Source organism: Glycine soja, chromosome 10 (genome assembly GCF_004193775.1).
Source record: "Glycine soja cultivar W05 chromosome 10, ASM419377v2, whole genome shotgun sequence".
Classification (NCBI taxonomy): Eukaryota; Viridiplantae; Streptophyta; class Magnoliopsida; order Fabales; family Fabaceae; genus Glycine; species Glycine soja.
In genome coordinates, this window is record NC_041011.1 from 50,888,363 (window position 1) to 50,913,132 (window position 24,770).

Sequence of the window (24,770 nt, forward strand, 5' to 3'; positions counted from 1 at the left end):
CGATTAGGAGAAGGGCGATAAATTGGGATGTGATCGTGAAGGGCGCAAGTAACCGTTCCTGTCGCAAGACGCTACGGGGTGAGTGGCCCGTGTTAACGTTGGAGTTTACACTATTCTACATTCACTAATGTTTTATATTTCCTAGCGAAAATACACATTGTGTTCACAAAAATAATATAATATATTATTATTTTTGTTTCAATCATGCAAAACATTTTAAGATAAAATAAACAAATGAAAGTAGAAATCAATGAGCTATTATAACAATCTCGATTGTCTTTATTTGTTGATATAGATTTAATGATTCCAATTTAATTTTTTTAAATTCTAAATTAAATGGATACTAAATTATCCAACAGAAATACAGAATTGGTAGATTCAATTGCAGTAGGCCTCGCGCTACACGCATGTAAGTTAATACTATCGGTTACTCCGTCTTTTTCGTAAGATACTTTCAATTAAATTTATATATTTTAAGAAAATAATAATTAATTTATTTAATTACATATAAATATGTCAATTATTTATATTATTATTTTAAAAAATATATTTTATATTCACTTAATTATTTCTCATTGTTTAGAGAAAAAATAATTAAATAAAAATATGTAGAAAAAATAATTAAAACATAAGAAATTAAAAATTAATCTTATAAAAAAAGATGAATAAATTTCTAAAAAAGTTATTATAATTAAAAAACGGAGGGAACACAAGGAAAAAAAAATTCACACTTATTAACTTCATTAAAGTGTTTTTTTTTTCTTTTTCTAATGGGTTGGACAAACACCCCCAAACTCAGATTAAGATATTATTGAATAATCAATAAGAGAGACATCCTCCATGAAGGAGTTACGAGCAAAGTCTGGCAGAGAAAGGAAGACACAATTATCTATACTAATAGAAAGACCATGCTTAGCAAAGCTATCACCAAGCATATTCGACTCCCTAAAGATATAGTTCACATAACAATTATGAAAACTTCTCTTTAAGCTTACAAATCTCATCAACAAGATCAACAAAAGTATGCCCCGGAGAAGAACCACCATTGACAAGGTGCACAACTTCAAGGCAATCAGATTCGATAATGACATTGGGCATTTCTGCATCCTTCAACATCATCATTCCAAATAGCAAGGACCATAGCTCAGCTTCAAGTATTAAACAACTTCTAAGTTTTCTTAAGAAGGCACGAATAAAGTGGCCTTTATAGTCACGGATGACTCCTCCACAAGAAGTCATACTCTGACTTTGGACCATAGCTCCATCACACTTCAGTTTAATAAAATCAACTGGAGGAGGACACCAAAAACGAAAATTATAGTGATTATAATGTATATTAAAGTGTGTCAATATCCATTTAAAAAAATATTTTCTTAAACCATTTTTCATTAAAATTAGATATCAAACATAAAAAGATTCAAAAAAATATTTTTATCAAATAAGATAAAATTAATTAAGTTTTATTTATATCTGAGACAAAAAAAAAAATTTTCATCCATTTTTTATACTAATGAAATATTAGTCTCATTAAAAAAGTAAGACTTAAACTCGTTTGATAATAATATCTTTAAAAGTATATAAATTTAAAATATATTTATTGTCGACTAAATTAATTATTTTTTAATATTAATAAATTAGGTAATTAAATTTTATAACTAGAAACAAAGATAGTACTATCTGTTTAATTAATTAATAATATAAAACTTTTATAATACCAGATTATCAGGAGATGTCTATTGTTTATTGTTGTCCTTTATAAGGAGGTACTAAAACCTCATTCTGTAACAAAAAAAAGAAAAAGAAAAACCCAACAAGAAAAAGTAGGTTCCAAAGTTGAGGCAAAATGAGTTATAATTTTTTCTTTTTTAGGCAAAATAGATGTGGTCTACGTGGATATAGGATATTGAGAAAAGTAGTAACGGCAACAGGAGCGTGACCGTTTCGCTCCATTGAGCCCAGCCCGCTCACCATCACATCATAATGCTCCATAGTCCATGCTTACCTGGCTAATGGCTATAAAACCTTTTTTGTACTTTTCATCTTCAATAGCTTAATTTTTTTATATTATTAACCGAAATACATTTTTTTAGAGGAACTGAAGTACAATATTAGTCCTCACATGTATCATCTATTAATATAAAAAATGTTGAACACATTTTCTAACATTTTTTAAAATATTTTTATTTATTAAACTTTATTGAAAATCACAATTTAATAGATCTTACATTTTATTTAATTGACATTTTTCATGTTTTAATTTTTAGTAGATTTTAACTGATAATAAGGTGAGTGTTAAAGAAAATGTAATTAATAGAGTGAGTGTTAGGAGTATGTAATAATCACATAATTATTATCCCGCACGGGTTTGAGTAGAACATTGATGTCATTTGTGTGAAAGAGATTTCACCTATCCAACCTCCACTCTTGAGTCTTGATTGTGCTCACTTGCTTCTTCGCAATAGCCATAGATTCTCTTATATGCAAATTACAATGATGGTAGACACTAGACACTCACAAGACACAACATAATAAAAATGTGTTTACTTAACAAGATGCCGTTAATTAATTATAAGAAATGAAAGATGAATTTTTCGGATTTCAATTGGGCCCTCTTTGTACAGAAGTGGACAGTGAATCAACATTTCAATTTTGCTTGAGCGTTGATAGATCTCAACCTAAGAGATTGAAACCACCTAATGCCTAACAAAATGCCCTTTCTGTACAAAAAAAATGCAGTAATTCTTAATATTTGATACACAGGCTTTTATTAATTTTATCAGAAAAATATTTATAAATAAACATGTTAATGTTAAGCAGTTGGAAGAAGGAAGAAGTTTCACTATAAGGTACATAACTCAAATGCAACATGAATTTTAACTTCCATATGATTCATAATGCTACTAGAACTAGTTTATATATTTGTGATGATCAATGGAAAATGATTTCAGCAATGATATCATGGAAACAACCATACATAAACCTTCAAGAAAGTGAAGCATGAAGTCTATTAACAACTCTTCATTTTGTAGCTCCAATAAATTTGAATAATGTAGTGTTTTAATTAGACTATATGGTAGTTGCCAAAATAAATATTGCATGCAAGGACTCTATTGATCCATCCTATAGAATATGATTTGTTAAGAGGCAAACCAATGAAGTTGCTTAACAAGGGTGACTCTATTGATCATGTGATTCATAGTATAAAAGTAGCTAAGTGTAGAAATATTTTTAGTGTAAAATGACCTTTGAGACAAAAATAATTCTGTTTTCTATCAAAAAGATCAAAATTCTTACTTTTATTTTTATTCATTTAATAGAACTTGTTATACCTCTGATCCAGAATTATTTACTTATTTTCCTATTTATGCCAAGAAATTCACATTTGCCAGGCAATCTTGTGTGATTAACCTGACACCACCTTGTGAAACTACCCCAGAAATTGCTATAACCGAATCCTACTTTGATGAGAACATGGGTGGGTTAATGTTAGGGGTTTGATAAATGTACCAAATGTCCAAGTAATAAAGTCTCGGAAGTCCGAGTGTCGAATTCCACATGAATTTTGTGTTGTACTTATCTTGGATACTTTTCAATTTATAAGAGGAAGAAATAATAAAAGAGGGGGATAGAAGAAAGAATAGGAAGCGGTAATAGTGAAAGCAAAAGAATTAAAGGCAAAATAATTAAAGATGAAATTTAATAGAATGCAAGTGTTAGGACCTAGCATGTTCTATTTGCCTAGGATTATGATATTATGATTTTTCTTTACCAATTCATGTGATTTTATCCTACCGACATCTATTCATTTACATGCCCCTGGTTCCTCAGGATGATAAGCCTATTTTATTTATTTATCTCCCAAATGTCTTTGAAAATATTCAACAAATAAAATGTATGAAATCTGAATTCTAGATGTTTGTAAAAATGCATGGGCATAAAATTATCTTTCTATGTCTAGCAATGACTTTCTTATGAAATCTTTTCTTTTTGTTCTATGAAAAGTTACCCTCTTCTGAGTATCTAACCCCCAAAACTAATGCATGCATATTTTCTTTAAATCATAATTAGAAGTTACCCTCTTCCGAGCACATAACTCCTAAAAGAATGAATAATGCATGAATAGATAAACAAAAAAGATAATAGGATAAGAAAAACCTTGTATTGCATTGATAAATAGTGAGTACATCATGCATCACTTGGCTTTTAGGTCTGTCAGACCCTAACTAGAGGTTTAGCCACTCATGACCATTGAGGGCTTTACAATTAATGGGGTATAGGAACTGAAAAAGGGTAAAAGAAAGAAAGAAAAAAATGATAAAAGAGAGAAGAGAATTCCCTAAGGAAGAGTTCTCAGGTTCTAGGTAGTAGTGAAAATGCTCTGAGACTCGGTGTGTCATTTTCCCTTGACCTAGTTCTTTATTTATAGCTGCTGAAGTGAGTTTTGGGCCTCCATAGGCTCGCTTAGCGCGACCTCTCTTGCTCAGTGCGTGTAGATCGTGCGCTTAGCAGACTCCTCCCGCTTAGCACATTCTATTTTGTTGGATCGCGCGCTTAGCGAGCTCCTCTCGCTTAGCGTGTTCTATTTCTGTTACGCGCTGAGCGCAAGTACTGACTCTCGTGCTTAACATCTCACTTAGCGCTTATGTCTCCTGTTGCGCTCAGTGCAAGTTGCACGCTGAGCGAGACACTAGGCTGGACCTTGTTGATTTGTTTTCGTTATTTTTCCAATTTTTTTGTTTTTAGCCCCTCCAATTTTTATATCTAAACCAAGATTTAATAAAACATCAATTCTTTAACACTTAAACACAAATAACTACTAAATAATTATTTTTAATGACAATTTTACTTTATTTTCTATTATCAAAATACAACTATTTAACAATTTTCAGTTAAATTATAATGTGCTTTAAGTTTGTAATTCAATTTTGTTGAAAAACACCGAGAAGTTGGATGGGAATTTAAGGAATTAGAAAACAAGCTGATGGAACCTTTTTGGACAGCGATTAAAATTGATAACTAGCTTATCATCAACATGAGCTTATTATTGGAGCTCATATAATGTTTTTTCTGATGTTTTCTTGCTATTACTTGTCCATGACTTCCTATGAAGATATATTTTTCCTAAAGTTGTATTAGTAGTAGAGGGGAAGCCTTGGTGCAACGGTAGGGTTGTTGCCTTGCGACTTGGATATCATTTACCCTCCCCAGACCCCACCAGGTGGGAGCCTAGTGCAATGGGCAGTGATTTGTTTATATAAAGGTACAAGAAACAAGCTAAGCTCAACGACAGATATGTGCATTACTTCTGCTTTTCAAGTTACCTCTGGATTTATTTTTGTCAATCTGAGTGCATGTGCATGACTCTCTGGACCTTGTTAATTTGTCACATTTTCTTTAAAGAGGATCTTTCCATATTGCACAATTGTACTCCCCCTCTTCTCTTAAGTGTCATTTTTGGGGAAGACTAATCCCATGTGAACTTCTTTTACTTTTATGTTTATTTGCAGATTTTATATGTCAATAAGGACAGCCGACCAACTTTGGATATCAAGCGTGACCTTGACTAAGGTACTGTTATCCTATTCTTTTTTCCATGTGTTACTCTGAACTTGATGCTAATCATTTCATAATAGTATATATTTATTTATTTATCATTTTGTTTATGTAAAAAAATATATATTTATTTATTCATTCTGCAAACTGCTAAATTTTAGGGGCTTCGTACTCGAGAAGAAGAGGGTAGAGTTTCTAGTCATCTTTTGATCAAGGTGTGTGACGGGTGAAAAAAATTGTGAATATTGTTGTTCTGCTATTTATTTGCTCTCAAGTTTTTCTTCTGTTTTTTTCCTTTTTAAGATTATGTATAAGAACATTGGAGATCTTGTAAAATGAGAACAGGAATATTTGGAAGCAAAACTTTCGCGTATTCCTTACCACATAAAAAAACTATCGTATTCCTTCCGACAGATTTGTTTTAAAATCTTACTTTGCTTTGGCTTTCTTTTTGCTCCATTTTCTGTTCTGGTTCTAGGTAATTGGAAATGCATGCAAAGTTCCAGCAACATCTGTTTGATGAATGTGAAATACAGTTCAATAAAGATCAACAGTTAGAACTTATAAATGGTCAAATATGCTTTAAAATTTGAAAATGGTATGGTTAAACCTTTGAGCAGAAGCAATATCAATTATTAATACAGTGACGTTTACATTCTACTTTCTTATTTATAATTTTTTATCTTTTGGTTGCAGAGATACCAGTCGAAAGGAAAATAATAATGCCTGGTTCTTTCCATCCATTACATGATGGGCATCTCAAGCTTATGGAAGTTGCTACTCGGTACATAAACTTGTGTTATTTTTTTTTTTTAAAAAAATGCTCAAATATTTTTTATAGGTCAATCTAATGGACTAGTCATAAAATGTGATTTGCTTGTTTTTTTTTCTGGTTTTATTTTAATATGCTTGTTATAAATATATGCCTTTCAATGGGCTACTCTATTAATTTGCTTTTAGAATTTAGTCTAAAATATTCGATGGTATTTATATTTGTTGATAACATTAATGTTATTTATTAAAGTAGCTACTACTGGACTGGAGTAAAGAAATATTTTAACTTTGACATTGACAATGAAATATTCTCTTTAGAAGTTGGCATCGTGTCAACACCATAATAATCAAATATCATATCTGATTGGGTAGTGAGTGTAAAATTTACATTATATTGTAGAAGTTTATAATTTTCTTTTGAGAATCTAATTAGGATCAGATATCTATACGCAACGCATGATGATTTATTTAAACTTAGATTCTTTTGTTCATAATTTTATTTCAATATTTCTCTTATTAAGAATACATCTAAGCAGTATTTGTGGTGATGGGTATCCTTGCTTTGAAATATCTGCAGTCAATGCAGACAAACCTCCATTATCAGTGTCTCAGATCAAAGATCGCATCAAGCAATTTGAAAAAGTTGGTGAGGTTCTTTTTTGCTATCCCAGATTCTATATTAACCATTCATAGGTCATAACTTCTAAATGCATGAGTTTCTTAAGTATCATTGCATCTACCAATTTATGAAACGGACTCTGCTTCCATTTTTATATCCAAGAATGGGTTCTTACCTTTCTATTTGCACAGTGAATACTGGACGGAATTCACATGTTTTGTTTTGAGTTCAAAAATTTAGGATAAGTTCATATGACAATATCATACTTGGAGTTTAAGGCTATGTTTGGATTAAAGTTTGGAAAGTAATTTTGTGAATTTTAATGCATGATAAGGAGTTCTCATGCATTAAATGAAAAAAGAAAAAAAAAATTGTTTCTTCTAGAGTAAAAGTACTTTTGAGCTCTCCCAAATTTAATTGAAACATGTACTAATTCTGTTTCTGAGTACTTAGCTTGTCATTGTTTAATGTGCCACCTAAAGTAGCAAATGGTTTCTTCAATGGCAGGAAAAACGGTAATTGTATCCAATCAGCCTTATTTTTATAAGAAGGCTGAACTTTTTCCAGGCAGTGCTTTTGTAATTGGGGCGGACACAGCAGTGAGGCTTATTAACGTATGGAATTACTTACTTCTTGGATTAAATTTACATGATTTTCACCTTGTCATGTTGATAGCAAAAGGCCATCGGGGCTGGCTAACAGAAGAATTAAAAGGAAGATAATCTAAAGAAATAAAGAAAAGCTAATTTGATTCAATTTCTGTCTTCTTCTCATTCATTGCTTGATATTGATAGGCTTACATTGCTATTGGTACTTAACAGACTATAACAATTCTGTTGAGGGAGCACTATGGCTGTCCCCTAACAGAATGGAGAGCACGAATGCTGTCCACTCTTATGCATAGTCATTCAGGTAAGTGGGCTTATTGTGGTTCCTTATTGGTCTGATAGTTGCCATGTCTCCTGTGGTGCTGCTATTGCTATCACATGTCCTGCACTTTTTTTATACTTCTTGCTTCATTAGTTGTGTTTGGCATGCTTCTGAGGTTGCAACTTCAGTTCTGCAAAATGTAAAGCAGCTCAATCCCTGGTTTCTGCTGGATCATGTCACTGCCCCTCATGTTTTTGTATTTTATCCGTGGACAGTGCTTTTGCTTTTGTGGAAAAGCACATTTTATTCATTAGAATGGGTTACGAACCAACAATTGAAATGAAAAAAAAAAAAAGATTTTATTGACTAGCAAAAAAAGAACAAAAATAGGAGAGAAAATTGTCCTCCAAAGATTTTCTCTTTACAAAGGATTTTCCTTTCACAAATAGCTAATGTATCTATAAATGATAAGATTCCTCTCACTCCTATTCTTCTTTTCATATTTATATCTAATAAATCCCTTTAACTAACTAATCAATATCTTAACTATAATAACTAACTCATTAATACTCGAACTATCTTAACTAACTTTTCATTATTCTTATATCCTAATATCCTAACAGAATGTTATTTCAGTCTTTTCAGAAAACATATTGCTTATGCCATTTTTTATAGCTGAATGGAGTAGAGCAATCTGACTGTAATATGTTTCCCTATTCCGTTGGTTATCAACCTGCAGCCCTCTGGTTTATGTCATGACATGACATTCGTTAAGTGGACTGGTTTTTGTGAAATAAAATTGTGTATTTATTTTAAGTTTAAATATATTTTTTCTTATAATTTAATGTTTTTTTATCTCTTGTAAACTTATTTTTTTTTATTTTAGTTTTTATAAAATATGTCTATTTTATTTTTCATCTTTAAAGAGTTTTTGATAATGTTTTGAAAGTAAAAAATATATCTAAAACATTTAAAGGTAAAAAATAAAACAAACATATTTTATATAGACTAAAATGAAAAAAAATACAAGAACAACAATAAAAAAATATTTAATTTGAGGAATGAAAAAGTATATAAACCTTTATTTTAAGATAGTTTCCCAATATGTATAATTTTTGTCTGGCACACTGAAATTGTTATCTCTCCTTAAAGATAATTTGAGTTAGATTGAGCTAATTGAGATAGGGAATATTTCCGACAGATTGACTAATTTTGAATAAGGACCTAAGTACCAGATTGCCTGCTTTAACTAGCTTATTAGGTTGTAACTTGGCAGGGAAAATACTCTCTACTAGAGAACAGAAACTTAGAAGCGTGTGAATATCCTTTTTGAAACAGTATAACTTCAGCAGTAAACATAATTATGTTTATATGAAATGTTTTGCTTTCATTTTATTTTCTGTTTCCAAATATAAGTATAGAAAATAGTAAAAGCAGTTTGCTATTGTTTTCCTTTGCAGACTTTTAAAATCGAGAAACAAAATAAAAACAAGATACTGTTTTTGTAATTAAAAGTGAAAATAAAAAATGAAAACAAAATATTCTCTTAAATCAAACTGGCCAATAGGAAGAAACAAGAAGTGTCTCATTCTCTGTTTCTCGTTTCTGCTGCTCTATTGTGGATGCCAAGCCAAAATGGCCAGTTTCAGTACTTAAAATTCTCACTTTGTATTTTCTTTGCAGTTAAGAATAAGTATACTTTTATTTTTTGTTGCTTCAATAGATTTTATTAGTTTTAGTATTTTCAAATTCCTACATGTTACTCTTGCAGCATCCTAAATATTATGATGGTGACTACAACATGATGCAGAAGATACTTGTTGGTTGTAAAGAAACGGGATGCACTTTCCTTGTGGGTGGTCGGAATGTTGATGGTGCTTTCAAGGTATTACTGCATAAGAAAAGAGCGTTTCTAATTGTGATGTTCCTTTTTAAGTTCAGTGTTAGTGAGGCTTTGTGGTGTTACAGGTTCTTGACGATATTGATGTTCCAGAAGAACTAAAGGGCATGTTCGTCTCCATTCAAGCTGAACAGTTCCGCATGGATATTTCCTCCACTGAAATAAGAAATAGAAATCACTAACACTAAACAAAAGGGTTTTATATTTTTTGAACTATCTTTGTCAATTGACTCAATAGTATTTTATTATATAGTGATAAAAAAGAAAACATTTTGCACTTTTCAGGGTCATGATCATTGCAGTTTTGAAAGGAACTGTAGAGCATCTTGTGATTTATTAACGAGACGTATTGAATAGCCATGCTAATGCATAAGACACGACACTTGAAATCCGAAGGGGAGATCGATGTGTCTGTAATTGTATAGTGTTCACTGTCCATCCTTCGTAGTTTTGTTTTTAGTGTAAAAGACAATAATGTCTCTGCAACGTTGATTGAAAAAGAGGGAAGGGTGATGTCGATACGATGCTTTTAGTTAGTGGGGTTTGAGAAGTTTGGTTGTTTGTATCTTACACCGCAAGGGGAGAGATTTTGTAGTAATCGCGGGGCTCTAATTTTATTGTTGCGTTAAGGTTAGACCCCTAAAATTCAAGTGCGAGTGCGAACTGAAAAACTTACCTTTTTTTAGTATGGGTCTTTTTCCTTTGTGAGAAAAAAATATATATGTAATTAGAGCATGTTTGGTATCCAGTTGCAAGTTACTCAAAGATACACTTAGTGAGTGTCAATTGAAAAACCTACTTATGTAGGTGAAGTGTGAGTTTGTACGAGTAATGATAAAATTGTTTTTTAATGAAATTAATTTAATTATTTTAAAATGATGTTATTTGTATTAGTTGTTTTTATTATAAAAATAAGTTAATAATAAAATTTAATATAAATTATTTAAAATTGTTTTAACTCAACTAATTTTGGATTCATAATTTTTTAGCATAAAATTAAACATGCGAAAATTTACTTTAAATTGCATTAATTGGTATTTTAATGTAGTTTTAAAAAATTTAATGTGAAACCAAACACAGAGTTGTCAATGTGAAAGTGAGTGTGACAATGCATTGAAGGTACCACAGAATTCACAATTGTGTTTAGGACAGAAACTTTGAAATATATTGTTTGGGAGGGAGAGTGCTACTATGTTTATGGATTTGATGCTTTTCTTAACGATCTAATTTTAACTATAGAAGTTAATTTAATTAGAACAAGTTAGAATTTAAACTTTTGAATTAACCAAGACAATACAACACAACAGCTATTATTATTATTCATAAATGTGTTTTATAAGATGTAATGGGGACACAATGTAAGTATTTCTTTTAGTGAAAAATTTAAATTGCAACTGTTCTCCTTGTAAGAAATGAATCCATGCCACTTAAATTGTAATTGAAAACTCAACTCCACCTTTTTTTTTTCTCTTTCGTTTGTTTTATATATATATATATATATATATATATATATATATATATATATATATATATATATATATATATTCATTCAGCAAGGAATAAAGAAGGAATAAAAAAGGCAGGGTGATTTGATTAGATTTCACGCATTTAGTTTGGGTCGTACAACGTACAATCAATCATTTCATTTCTTAGCATCCTATACCATTTTGACTAGAACGAAAAAAACAGAAACATGTGCCAAATAGATTAATAGATACTCTCGTCTCGTTAGTTAGTTCCTTCACGTCACAATTCAGAGGTGTACCGTACGTGCCTGAACCCTCAACCACCGCAGCCTCCACCACATGCTGCCCCACACCCGGTGGCGCAGGCAGAACCACCGTAGTTGTTGTCTTGGGAGGCTTTCTTGGAGTTCTTGGGCACTTCATCTGCACAGAAGAAGATGATAGTTGCAATAAGAGAGAGGGTCACACATAACACAAAAACAAGAGTTCCAATTCCAAGCTCTTCTTCACCACTCTTCACTACTCCCATCTCTTTCAATTGCCTCGCCATCTTGTGGTTTCTAAGCTTCTGATCTCTGCCAAAGATAAAGAGAAGGTGTTAGCTACAAATGGTTACTGTCCTTTGCGCCACGAAAAGGTGACGTGGAACAATGTCATGCTACAAGGAAAATAAAAAGAACATGTGAATTTGAATGGTTCTAAGACTTTCAATAATTATAATTATCCTCACTTTTTCTTCCTTTTTAGTTCTACTTTTTTTTATTTTCTCTTTAGATTTTTCTCTTCCTTTACCTCTATACATCCATATATAATAAATATAATTAATCTACAATTCTAGAGTACTAATTAACATTTTCTCTAAAATAATTAAGGTGGATTGAAGTAGAAAAATGAGAGATAAAAATAAAAAGAAAATAGAAAATAAGTAATATCGAGAAAAAATAAAACAAAAAATTGAAGTCAAAATAAGATGGGAAAAAAATATATAAGTAGATGACTATAATTCTTCAAAACTTTACGCAGTTGACCGATTAACTTAATATTGATTCCTTCGCTTTTTTAGGACGGCGAATTAAAAAAATATTCGTGTGCCAATTATGTGCACATTTAGTTGGCAGCCACACAAGTCTGAATTGTTAATGAACTTAGTCCTAATCTTATCCTTAAAGTGGCAAATTAGGATGTGAATCCGAGAGAATTTAATCCTTGCGTTGCAGCTAAAATTTGACACGACTTAACTAAAATTTTCTCGCTCGTTCATTTTCTTTACTTTTTCTATATTAAATAATTTTAGTATTAAGAAATTTGCTATATTTTTAATTTCTTAAACAAGTGTTATTACTTTTCAATTCTTTCTTAATAAAATTTCTGTATAGTATACTGTTTTTCTTCCTATATACTACTTTCATTACCATGTATAATGTCATTCCAACTAATTCACATATAATTTTTTACAGTTAAAATTTATGATAAATAAATATTTTTTAATATCTAAATTATATTTTGAATTTACGATAAATAATTTATATTATGATAAAAAAGTTGATTAATAAAAACTAAAACAGACAAGTGATTAAGAAAACTAAATATATGAACAAAGACAATGAGAGTGGGTCGATAAAGAAATATATTAGGTTAGTTATTAAATTAAATTAAAATTGAGATATATATGAAATGAATAAATAAAATATAAATGCTTAATATATAGGATTCTGATAAGACATATAATTCAACGGGAATGATAGTAATTCTTAAAATGTTCATTTGAGAATAAGTCCTAAAAATAATTTTTTTCAAGAATAATTTCTAAAAATAATCTAAATATTGAAGTTTGAAAAAGTTATAATTTTGAAGTGGATTAAATTTCAATAGCTTTTCTACAAAAATATCAAAGTTAAAAATAATTACATCACTATTTAAATTATTTATTATAAATCTAAAATATAATTTATATATCAAAGATTCATAAATTATACATGTAATGTGATTCATATATTTAAAATTATTTATTTATTATTAATTTTAATTATATAACATAAATATTTATTTTATAAAATGTGAAAGCGAAAATACTAGCATCAAATATTAATCTCATAAAAAGTTACTAAAGTAATTTAGCTTAATTATTTTAAAAAAATGTAAAAATTATTATAAACTTTTTAATAATGAATTCAATTCTTAAGAATAAAAAAATAAAATAAAAATCTCATAACAAGCTTATGGTTCTACTTGAACCAATGCAAAAGGTGATGGTGTTTGGTGTTTCCTAACCAACCTATTCCGATAGTCTTTGCCTCGGGATCCATCTTTTCATAGATAGTGATCCCTACCCTATCCTACCTACCAATCAATACATGGATCGTTTACAACTTCAGGTGAGTATATTAGCTGTAGTTACGGTAATTTGCGGCCCAATAACGCTTAAAGGATTTTTTTTTCTGAAGTTAAACGAGTTTAATCTACATGCATATTCAATTATTTATATAAAAAAAAAATAAAAAATATACATTTTAAAAAAATGTAAATTAAAAAATAAAGATATTCTGAGCTAGCTGGTGAATTATTTTGGCCAAACTATAGTAAAAGATTTTATAAACGAGGATAAAAAAGTTTGCAAACCAATCCATGAGTTGGCCTATTTAACTGAAAGCTTAAATGAAATGAAACATTGGGCAATTTAAATTTAGGCCTACATAAATTGGTCCATTTAACTATAATTTAGTGCAAATTGGGTAAATCCGCAAACTCAACACTATTATTTTGGTTTGAGACCACCGATATCTCGTATGAGAGGCAATCATTCTTAAGTAAAGCAGAACTACTGTTGTAACTAATTGAGTCATCATGGCAGCTACTTAGCTATGGTAGGCCTAGGGCCTATATCTCTGTTACAAAAAAAATGACACAAACGATGAATTAGTAGTTTAGCCAACCCGAAATTTAATAACCATACATAATTAGAATAAAAATTAATGTTTTTTTACTATAAGACTCCTGCATTAAAATCTGTATAGTTTCGTAACCGACATCTTCGTAACTAACTAACCCAACAATAATTAATTGCATTGAAAGTGAACTACCATCTGAGACCCAATAATAATTATTTACATTAAAAGTGAATTGCACAATCTGTGAGCAATCTATTGACACAAAACTGAGACAAAACTTCTCTGCAACATTAGGACTATAAATTCAGAAATGACCACCTCGGTAAAACATTTATATGACCACAAGTCCACAGCTTTCGGCCCCCAATTAATTGTACGAGCAATTGTTGCTAAAGAAAGAAAAGAACCACTCACTGAAATTTGTGCACATATGAAGAAAACTGACCAAAAAAAGCTGCAGCAGAATTCATGAGCCTCGTCAATGCCAACAAGAGATGTTACTTGATACAGTACATTCACTGATTCACAATCCTAGCATTCATTCATTCCCAATCAAAAATCACTTTATCATACATCAAAATGGCCCAAACCAATAGTCAAGAAAAGAAACAATAAATACAGTACCCCATGTAATTCATCTACTTTCAAAACAACCTATTGATAGTTGCAACATAGTTGGGATATCAATAAATGAAGGCAAGTCAGCCAGAAAATAAAATAGATCACGAAATCTAACACAAGATAGATATCCCAGTATAGTATAGAAAAATAGTACTACATTGTAGCCAAATTGTGTGTGTGTGTGTGTTTGCACTCTACACATTAAAAAGAACCTTAATGAGAAGCTGGTTGCAAAGAAGTTCTAGTAGAGTGCTCAGAAGCATTGGCAAGGCCTTGCAACATTCTCAAAATCTCACTTGTGTCTTCCAAATAATACTTTGCCTTGCTAGGTTTCTGGCCAACAGTGCATGGAAACACTTCAGCAACTGGAGATAGGGTTGCCTTTGCATTCATGATTACCCCAAACATGTCCTCGTCTGATCTGTCATCTCCAATGCATAGAACAAAATCTGGAAACACTCCCTTTTGTTGCATTGTTAAGAGAAGACGTTCTGCTACAATACCCTTACTCACACCCTGCACCAAAAGTTGAACAACAAGAGGAGATAATCAACCCAACCACATTTCATGACCAAATATTAGAATTAATTCCTGTGATCTACACAAGTTCTTTAGAAGGAATCCAATCCCAAATGCACTCCAATTGTTTTGAACAGAATATTATGGAACAAACAGCAGTCAACTATGCAAACATAGAACATAACAGGGTTGTCAAAACATGGTTCTGGGCCAGTTATGAGCACCACTACAATTAAATCACCTTGAAGGTCCAAATCCAAAGATCCTTTCTGATTAAAGAGGCCACACAAGTCACAACTATAAGATGTATATAAAATATAAACTTCTTCAATTATAAATATGAGTAACCTAAAAATGACTAAAAGTGGAATTTTTTTTTTTACTGACCTGAGGTTTCACTTCAACAATGTTTGGACTACTTTTAACAGAAACAGGCTCATTGGCAAGAACACTTTCCAGATGATCAAAAAGCTCCTTAGCTTGGCATGAACCAAAGTCTCGGTCTGCATACTCGTAATTCCAAACTAGAGCACTTTCTTTGGCCTCTATGTTTGAACCATCAGTTGTTTCCATATATAACTGCATAACCGGCTCAGCAATCTGTTTCCACTCAAAATCAGGTACTGGAATACAAGTATCCCATTCTGCATTTCGATTTGTCCTGGATAAAAAAAGATAAAGTTCAGTTAAGCTAGCTCTGCCAAGGAAAAGCACTTTTCCTCAACATTCTCTCATACATAAATTGAAACAGTGAGTTTATTTTGCTGTTAATGATGAAAAAAATCCAATATGATCCCTCAATCCAATCAAATTTTGGACAAAAAGAATCAAATTGCATCATTCTTAAAATTAACAAAATAAACAAGTAAAAAGAACCATTAATATGATTTGCAGTAACCACAAACTCTTCCTGCTCCTAACACACACAAGGAAAGAGGATATACCTCACAAAATAACCATGCTCTGCAGCGATTCCCATCCTTTCACAAGAAGAAAACCATTCAGTAAGAGTCTTTCTCTCCCTTCCACTTACAATGAAAACACAATTCTTGGTGTCCCTGCACAAGATGTTCAAGATGCTAACGGCTTCAGCATTAGGTGTTAAACTCATCGACCCAGGCTGCACCATAGTGCCATCATAATCCAAAAGAATTGCTCGGTGCTTGGTCCTCTTATAAGCTGAAACAATATGTTCCACAGATAGCTTTCTAAAGTTTGGATCCAAAGCAATCACTCGGAAGCCTAAACCAAAACCAATTCCCCAGCATCTCCTCCTCAGATGATCTCTACATGCCCTTTCCAGATCCTGCAAGAAGCTACGTGCCCAATACGCAACATCATGTGTACTAACATACCTATAATGCTTCTCATGCCGCATCTGCTTTTCAGCCTCTGGGACCATCAACGCAGAATCCATAGCTTCAGCGACAGAATCAATGTTCCATGGATTCACTCGAATTGCCCCACTTAACGAAGGGGAGCAGCCAATAAACTCAGACACCACCAGCATACTCTTCTTTTGAGTAAGCGGGTCTGTCCCTAAAATCTCATCTATCTTCTCATTTCCTTGTCTACAAATGATATATTCATAGGGTATAAGGTTCATCCCATCTCTCACTGCTGTAACAAGGCAACATTCTGCAATCACATAATAAGCAATTCGCTCATAACTCTGAAGTGGTGTATCAATCAAGACTACAGGTGTGTATCCAGGCCTTCCAAATGCATTATTTATCCTCTTCATCGTGGCATAAGTTTCACTTTGTACCTCCTGCACATCCTTTCCACGGCCTCTTGCAGGGTTAGCAATTTGGACCAGAACAACTCTGCCCCTCTTATCAGGATGTTGTAAAAGCAATTGTTCCATGGCCAAAAGTTTTAAGCTGATTCCTTTGAAGATATCCATGTCATCCACCCCGAGCAGCACAGTTTGATCTCTGAACTGTTTTTTTAACTCTGCAACCTTGCTTTCTGTCTCAGGATGACTCATGACAGATTGGAGCTGACCTATATGAATACCAACAGGAAGAATCTTAATGCTTACTGTTCTTCCATAGTACTCAAGGCCAATGTAGCCACGCTTGGATTGGTAAGAAATCCCAAGCATTCTGCTGCAACAGGAGAGGAAATGCCTGGCATAATCAAAAGTATGAAACCCAATAAGGTCAGAATTCAGAAGAGCTCTAAGAAGTTCATCCCTAACAGGAAGGGTTCGGTATATCTCAGACGAAGGAAATGGACTATGGAGGAAGAATCCTAGCCTCACCCTGTTAAATCTCTTTCTCAAAAATGTAGGAAGTACCATCAGATGGTAGTCATGAACCCACACAAAGTCATCATCAGGGCTGATGACTTCCATCACTTTATCCGCAAATATCTTGTTCACAGAAAGGTAAGCTTGCCAAAGGGACCTATCGAATCGACCACCAAGATCAGGTGACAGGGGAAGCATGTAGTGAAACAAAGGCCATAGATGTTGTTTGCAGAATCCATGATAGAATTTACTAAAAAGCTCAGGAGGGAGGAACGTTGGCACACATTTGAAAGTGTCAAGCAAGTACAGAGCAACATCATCTTGCTCACTTGGCTCAATCTCTTCTTTAAGACAACCAATATAGATAGTTTCCACATCATCCCCAAGACCATCTTTCAGCTGTAAAAGAAGTGAGTCCTCATCCCATGTGAACTCCCAAGTACCGTTGTCTTTTCTGTGTGCCTTTAATGGAAGCTGGTTACCAACAATGATCATCCTCTCTTGAGAGACTGAGGATGGAGTATCAGAGCAAACACTGTTGCTGGTTTCATCATCTAATTCAGACAGTACTCCAGCAACAGTTGCCACTCGAGGGAGCCTTTTCTTCTCACGACTGAAAGTCGGGGAGCCACAAGAAGTAAGATCTAACAAGTTAGAATATGACCTTGAAACCATTTTGATGATGGCCAAATGATAAGCTTTGGTGGACAAGATGCAGAAGCAGGCTTCTATTAATTGTTCACTTCACAGTCCTTCAAACAACCATAATAAGGATGAAATTTCAGAAATCTGAAAAACAAATTAAATGCCATTTATAGCACGAAACTAATAAGTCCAGCAGAATCAATAAAACCTAATGTTACATTACAAGAAAGGTCCATAACAAAAGTTTGGTATGTTTTCTTTACACCTAAGGATTTAAAAAAAATCAGGTTTGGCACATAGTACTCATGAGAAAAGAGCAGAGAGGGAGATAAATCTAAAATCTCACACTAGAACCCCTTCAGCTGGGATTGACAGTAGTAGTATACTTTAATGACAAATTATATTTCGAAGAATACCACGTTGAACAAAAAAGGTAACCATAATAACAATTTGAGAAAATCCTAAATAGACAACATTTGAATCTATGAATAGAATTATTAATAATACCACCTACCAAAAAGAAAAATTCATCCACTAACACTGAGAATTGAAGCAACGTTGAGGATGGCTGCGTGAACACTTAAATGGATCCAAACACCAAGATATATAAAAAATGCAAGATTAGCCCACCTTCCTTTGATGAACGAAGAAGCTCAAGAGAGGCCAAACTAGCCCAAAAGATGAATGAACGAATGAACAGAAGAGCAAGAAAGGAAGAAACTTTTCTCAACAGCAATGAAGAAAAATCCTAACCCTTGAAAACAACAAGCAAAAGAGAGGTGTGAGTTGTGATATGAGAGACAGACAGCAAAAGATTCTTCTTTTCTTTCTCTTCTCAGTCACACACACAAACACTTCACCTGAGTGAGCAATGGTGTCAACTGGGAATCCCTTTTTCTCTTACTTTTGTTACAAAAACAGAAAATTCATAGTGATATTTTTTGCCTATTACACCCAACTAACGACAAATTGGGATGTCTTTATACAAAGAACTTGATTCTCTCCTCCCCTCAAATCTCACTATGCCTATGTCTCTATCTCAGTGATGTGTGATGACATGACTACCCCAAAACAGTGAACTCCAACATCCTTAACCACGGTTAGTTTTTTCTTAATGAAAGATTAACTCCACCTAACCCTCCTCAAATGTGACGGTGGTGCTTCACTGCCACCACTAAGACATGCTTAATGCACACTAGAGCGCGTGTAAGCACATCACCATTCATTTTTTTTCCAGTTCCAGCATATATTCCCTTGTCACTCTCTTGTGTACAAAGTGGGCTTGTCTGGTTTTTTTAGGTTCAAATATTATTCTAACTGACTCGTGAAATTAATTTAACGCAAAGTAGTGTTTAAGTTTCTTAAATTGTGATTTGGACATGGTTAATGCCTGCTTGAACAGAATTAATTTTATTATGATTTCTGGTCAGAGTCACATAGGAATAACTCATTAATTCTTTTGTGCATATTGTTTCGAAAATATTTGAACAATTTCATTTTAAAATTTAACTTTAGTAAATTTTCTAACAACATTCCTAATAAGAGTTGTTTATAGAAATCTTACAATTAAGAACTAACTCTTGTATAATTTTACCAATGGAGAAATTCGCGTGGTAATTCTTAAAAAGAAAATCTAATTTTAACTTTTTAACAATTTATTTTTAGAAAGAAATTAATTGAAATTCTCAAATTTTATATAGTATTGTAAGGCTTATATATATATATATATATATATCCAACAACTCTACCATAATAATATTGGAGATTCTCTTGAACAATGTACTAATTATGCTGTATTAAAATTAAATGTTAGTTTTATTTTGTAGAAATTATTGACAAGCACGACCTTAGAATTTGCTGCAGAGTATATTACACGCGCAATGTTAGTGAACAACATTGCAACATGTGTCTTTGTTAAAAAAAAAGTGTCAATGGATAGAGATTATTTTATGAACAAAGTGATTCTTAATTGTTGTTCCGGGTCACGACATATTTGGCTGATTTTTTTTTTTTTTAAAAAAAAGAGACTGTAGAAAAATATTGCTCTTTCAAAACAGGCTAATCCAAATATGCATTCAAATCTTAAGCATTATCATGCAAATATTTGGAAGAAGAGAATATAAGAGAGGGATAAATTATGTAAAAACGTACGTTATAATAGAATACAACAGATTTTTTTGACAGGTAGAATACAACAATTACATAAATGACATAAATGTTACTACCATTATCATGTACATAAGTGTGATGCAACATATATATCAATTTATGTTTTTGAACATTTTATTATAAAAATTACGTAAAATAAATATAGTTTATGGTAAATATTAATTTAAATTTTTGTTAATGTTTAGACTATTTAAGTTATTTTCACCAAAAATATAAAATCTAATCTGAAATCTGTTATAAAAAAATTATTGCTTACTTATGATATTTAATGTTTAAAATAATTGTAAAATACTCACTTTAAAACATTTATATATATATATATATATATATATATGTTTTAAATTAACATCTTTGAAAAAAAGGGGTGGTTCTTTCCTTCATTTCACAGGTTTATTTTTACACAACGAGGACGTGCTTCTTTAAAAAAAAAAAATTATGGCGTCATTGAGCATTGGAAACCCATTTTAGATTTTCTATCATTATATCATTTTGTAACCCTTCTCTTTTACTCTTTGTGCCGTGCACGAGCCTTTTTTATTTGACTTCCTTTTCAGTCATGGAGCCTCAAGCTAAAAATTATTATTATTATTATTTTATCGTAGTTGCTTATTTGCTGTTCGCGGTGGAGAATAAGAAATTGTGACAGAGACGTTTAGTTTTAATGAATGTATAATTTTAAGAAACTAAGCTAAAAATTATCAAAATTTAGTTCAATCAATAAATTTTATTCCAACATCTCAATCAAATTCCCTTTGTTTGAATGACATGTATTTTTTTTAGACCCCTAATTTTTAATAATATATGGTCATTAATTTTTTTTCCAAAAGAATATAAATATTAGTTAAAAAGACCTCACCTCAAAACCACTTTAGAGCTAAAAATATATTAAACTAACCCTATTCTTTGGTTTGAGCCCATCATATTGAAAACTTCAGAATTCAATACTTATAACGAATTAGAATAGATCAATTATTTTATAGAACCAAATCAATCTAAGACTTTGAATCTGACTCGTTAACATCCTTAATTTATATATTTCTTTTTTTTCCTATTTAGCTTTTAATCCAAATTGTAATTATTCAAAGGTATGATTGTAATTTTTCCTTGATGTGTTGAACTTTATCTGTCCGTACATTTCATTATTTTTTGTCACTCTTGATCGTGTGTTAAAATGAAGTGAATACATGCAAAAGACAATTTGATACTTAAGACAAGACAAATATCATTTCAATACAGTAAAAAGAAAATAATAAATGAAAATGAATAATTATTTTACCTCGAAAGTCGCACTCTTTGTATATACACATGTATAGACTTTAGGATTCATGGGTCATATTGTTAATGTGATGTTAATCCTTTATTATATGGTAATATTATCTTAATTCAAGGATTATGCCTCTAACATTGACATTGTCAACTGTAATAAGATCGAACAATCCTCTCATGAGTATTGTTGGATTATATGATTATCTAAGGGTTCTAGATCCAAGTGGGATAAAAAACAAAAACATTACTTCTCATACAAATCTTACTAACATTAATTAAACAAGGCATTAAATATATTTAATTTCTTAAAAATATAAAACGTTTTTAATATTTACTTTATTTAGTACTACTATTAATTAGGAGAATTCGTAGGAAGAGTAAGCAGGAGAATATAAAATTATTAAAGAAAACACTAGTATAATTTATCTGGATGTGTCTCATGATCACACGACCGACGTTATTTTTAGCCATACAGCAAGGGTATCTCCAAGAACATAAGTTGTTATATTTTTCTTGGCTTTTGCCGCGACATCCTTTATATTTGAGGTGCATCCCAAACTTTTATTACTAGAAAATTACTTGTCATATGATTTATAAATTGGTTCCATGGCAACTTCAATCAATATCTGGACCGAACATGTTAGTTTAGAATTCGTAACGTATAACAAAATAGATTGCGTGATCCAATGACTTCAAAAATATCACCATTATCAATTACTCCAAACCAAGTTCAGGTTACTACATATCATCTCAAATAAACACCACGCTTGAGGTCGCCAATCATGCAACGTAGAATTTAATTAATGGCCAGCTTTATTAATATTAATCAAATGTTTTTCTTTTTGCTGAATAATAATATTAATCAAATGTTTTACCACAAGTAAAAGTAAAAGCAAAAAAATCATTATTTAATATTAATTATTTTTAAAAAAATAAAACAAATCCTGAGAATACTTTTTTATTTAGACGTCCAATATATTTTCAAGAAAAACAATTTTTAAGAAAGTAAGTATTGTAAGTTTAATTGCATTTTCGGTATAACATTTACACCAACAATAAATAATAAATATTTTTTTATTGGTGCTGTTTAAGTTTTAAATTTTAATAACCTTATTTTTGGACCAGCTTCGATAACCGTAACTTTCCCTTAACATTTAACAGTCATTAAATTTACTTATTTAATTATTGCTATTACATCAATTATCATTTTTCTTTCTTTCTTTCTTCTTTATACTCCAATAGGTAGACCTAGAAGTTTATTAGAAGTCCAAGATAAAAGCAAGGGACAAATAGTGAAATAGGAGAGAACCTTCTAAGTTATAAGTAGAGTTGTGTTGGTAACATCAATGATTTGCTTGCCACTTTTATATAATAAGGCTATCATTATTCTCATTTGTGTTAAGTTGCTTCTTGACGTTGAGTGATTGTGTCCACCTAGCCTTGATACCATTTGTAATATTTCAATCATCACGGCTTAACCAAAAAAAAAAATTGAAGAAAATTAATACAATCATTACTGATGCGAAACTTGCTACTCGATGTCCATTCCTCATGCGTCATAATTAGCCTTCTTTTTTCTCAGTTACAACTTAACAATAATTATTAACTACTTTTCCTTTTTCCTTAGTTATCTTTTACTTTCCTAAAAAAAAAAAACCAAAACTTTTAGGCTGGCAAAGTCAGAGGAATGACAAAGTCTCAAACTTATAGCAAATTAACTTTATAAAAAAGTTAACGGGCTGATGAGAAGATTTACCGAAACATTATAGAACAAATTGTTGAATACTAATAATTCAAAATATTCATTTATTAATGGGGTATTTAAAAACTATCAAATGATTAATTTTATTCGTTTGTTTATTATAAAACATATGTTAATTAAGTATCAAATTGTGTAAATTTATACATTAAATAATTATTTAAAAAATAGACTACATTATACTTTTGGCCTCTATATAATATCCAATTGTAGTTTTTGGTCTTCTTTTTTTAATTCGGCAATTTTAACGGGGACGGAACCAAAAGTGTGTTAAAGGGAGACCAATTTTTTTTACATAATTATTTAAATATTTAATTTCTAATAAATAATTATTTAATAATAATAAGTTTTAAAAAATATTTTTTATTGATTTTATTTATAAAATTAAAGATAGGGTCTATTACTATAAAAAAAATTTAAACAAATATCAACTTAAAAACTTATTTTTCTTATATTTTTTTTCATTAATATTTTTTATTTTTATTTTATTTTTTTCTTTATATACACAAAGGGTTCTAATTTTGTAAAAAAAAATCATGTTAGACTTTTTCATGTTTTTTTAAATTAGTCTACTATTTAGTAAATATTTGTTTGTTAATAGTTAAAATTGTAACATTAATTATTACATAACATTAAATAGATGGCGTGTAAAAGTGTTTAGACATGTGGATATTTTTGTTTTTATTTTTTATTTAGTAATTTGGAGGTATAAGGGATTTTTTAATTTGACATCCAATTTTTTTTTTCAACCGGATTGATCTATTTTATAGGTAAAGTGATACCTTTCATACTCAGACCAGGATAATCAAACCTAGACTTTGATTAATTATTATATTATTTTAGGGTAAAGTGTGGATAATCTCGTTGACGTATGCGTTATTTTTTCCATGCAACGAGTTCAATGGGAAAGGAATAAATTAATAGAGGGCAATGAACAAGTTAAATTTTCTTGAGTAATGAGTACATATATATAGAAACCATACTCAAGAGTCAAGACTAATTTACACTCGGGTTGCCTTCAGTTCGTGGCGTCATGGTATGAAAAATCGTCGTTAGCCACGATGATGATGGTCTCTAAAGTGTGTTGAATGTCTATTTTCAGTTTGCAAGGTAAAAAAGATCAAAATTTCTAACAACCTTTTGATACAACGTAGAAGCAACAAATGGTTGCTGCAACTCAAACCTTGAATGGTTTGAAAGGGAGGTGAATTGGATTTTTTTTTTTTTTTGTTACAGGTGAATTGGAAATTTGCAAAATAATAAATTATATCTCCAAAAATGCTTTCTCTCATAAGATTTTTTGCTAACGTGGGTTTATCTAGTCTAATGTCAACCCAAACACACAAAATGGTGTCCTGTAATTAAAAAAAAAAAACTAAAAAACTAGATTTAGCATTTTATTACCATCAGTTGGGTTGAATGTGTTTTTCTCATGAAAGGTTAATAGGCGGCGCACGCACATCCACA

General features: G+C 31.1%; 2 protein-coding genes across 8 annotated transcripts; one reads left to right on the top strand and one right to left on the bottom strand.

Annotated features, from left to right (window-relative positions):
• Window positions 1-5,311: 5,311 nt before the first annotated feature.
• On the top strand, window positions 5,312-10,456 carry LOC114371855. Its single transcript, XM_028329170.1, has 8 exons — window positions 5,312-5,568; window positions 5,715-5,768; window positions 6,121-6,151; window positions 6,250-6,337; window positions 6,864-6,973; window positions 7,454-7,560; window positions 9,588-9,701; window positions 9,785-10,456. Exons 1-8 carry the CDS (start codon window positions 5,494-5,496, stop codon window positions 9,896-9,898), a joined length of 693 nt encoding a protein of 230 aa, XP_028184971.1. The 5' UTR covers window positions 5,312-5,493; the 3' UTR covers window positions 9,899-10,456.
• Window positions 10,457-14,220: 3,764 nt separating this feature from the next.
• On the bottom strand, window positions 14,221-19,269 carry LOC114369417 (alpha,alpha-trehalose-phosphate synthase [UDP-forming] 5-like). 7 transcript variants are annotated; one of them, XM_028326650.1, is made up of 5 exons: window positions 18,624-19,269; window positions 16,155-18,216; window positions 15,598-15,871; window positions 14,904-15,207; window positions 14,221-14,524 (listed from the first exon to the last, which is right to left on the bottom strand). In XM_028326650.1, exons 2-4 carry the CDS (start codon window positions 18,137-18,139, stop codon window positions 14,905-14,907), a joined length of 2,562 nt encoding a protein of 853 aa, XP_028182451.1. In that variant the 5' UTR covers window positions 18,140-18,216; window positions 18,624-19,269; the 3' UTR covers window positions 14,221-14,524; window position 14,904. The 7 variants fall into 7 exon arrangements, with proteins under 7 accessions (XP_028182451.1, XP_028182452.1, XP_028182447.1 ...); XM_028326651.1 differs by having other exon boundaries at window positions 14,221-14,601; XM_028326646.1 differs by lacking the exon at window positions 14,221-14,524 and having other exon boundaries at window positions 14,612-15,207; window positions 18,624-18,863; window positions 18,970-19,267.
• Window positions 19,270-24,770: the final 5,501 nt, after the last annotated feature.

Coding starts and splice junctions, on each gene's coding strand:
- LOC114371855 (XM_028329170.1), top strand. CDS start 5,494: ATGTTTATTTGCAGATTTTATATGTCAATAAGGACAGCCGACCAACTT. Junction 6,338..6,863: donor CTTATGGAAGTTGCTACTCG/GTACATAAACTT, acceptor ACATCTAAGCAG/TATTTGTGGTGATGGGTATC. Junction 7,561..9,587: donor CAGCAGTGAGGCTTATTAAC/GTATGGAATTAC, acceptor TTACTCTTGCAG/CATCCTAAATATTATGATGG.
- LOC114369417 (XM_028326650.1), bottom strand. CDS start 18,139: ATGGTTTCAAGGTCATATTCTAACTTGTTAGATCTTACTTCTTGTGGC. Junction 15,872..16,154: donor GAGCATGGTTATTTTGTGAG/GTATATCCTCTT, acceptor TTTTTTATCCAG/GACAAATCGAAATGCAGAAT. Junction 15,208..15,597: donor TTGTTGAAGTGAAACCTCAG/GTCAGTAAAAAA, acceptor CTTTTGGTGCAG/GGTGTGAGTAAGGGTATTGT.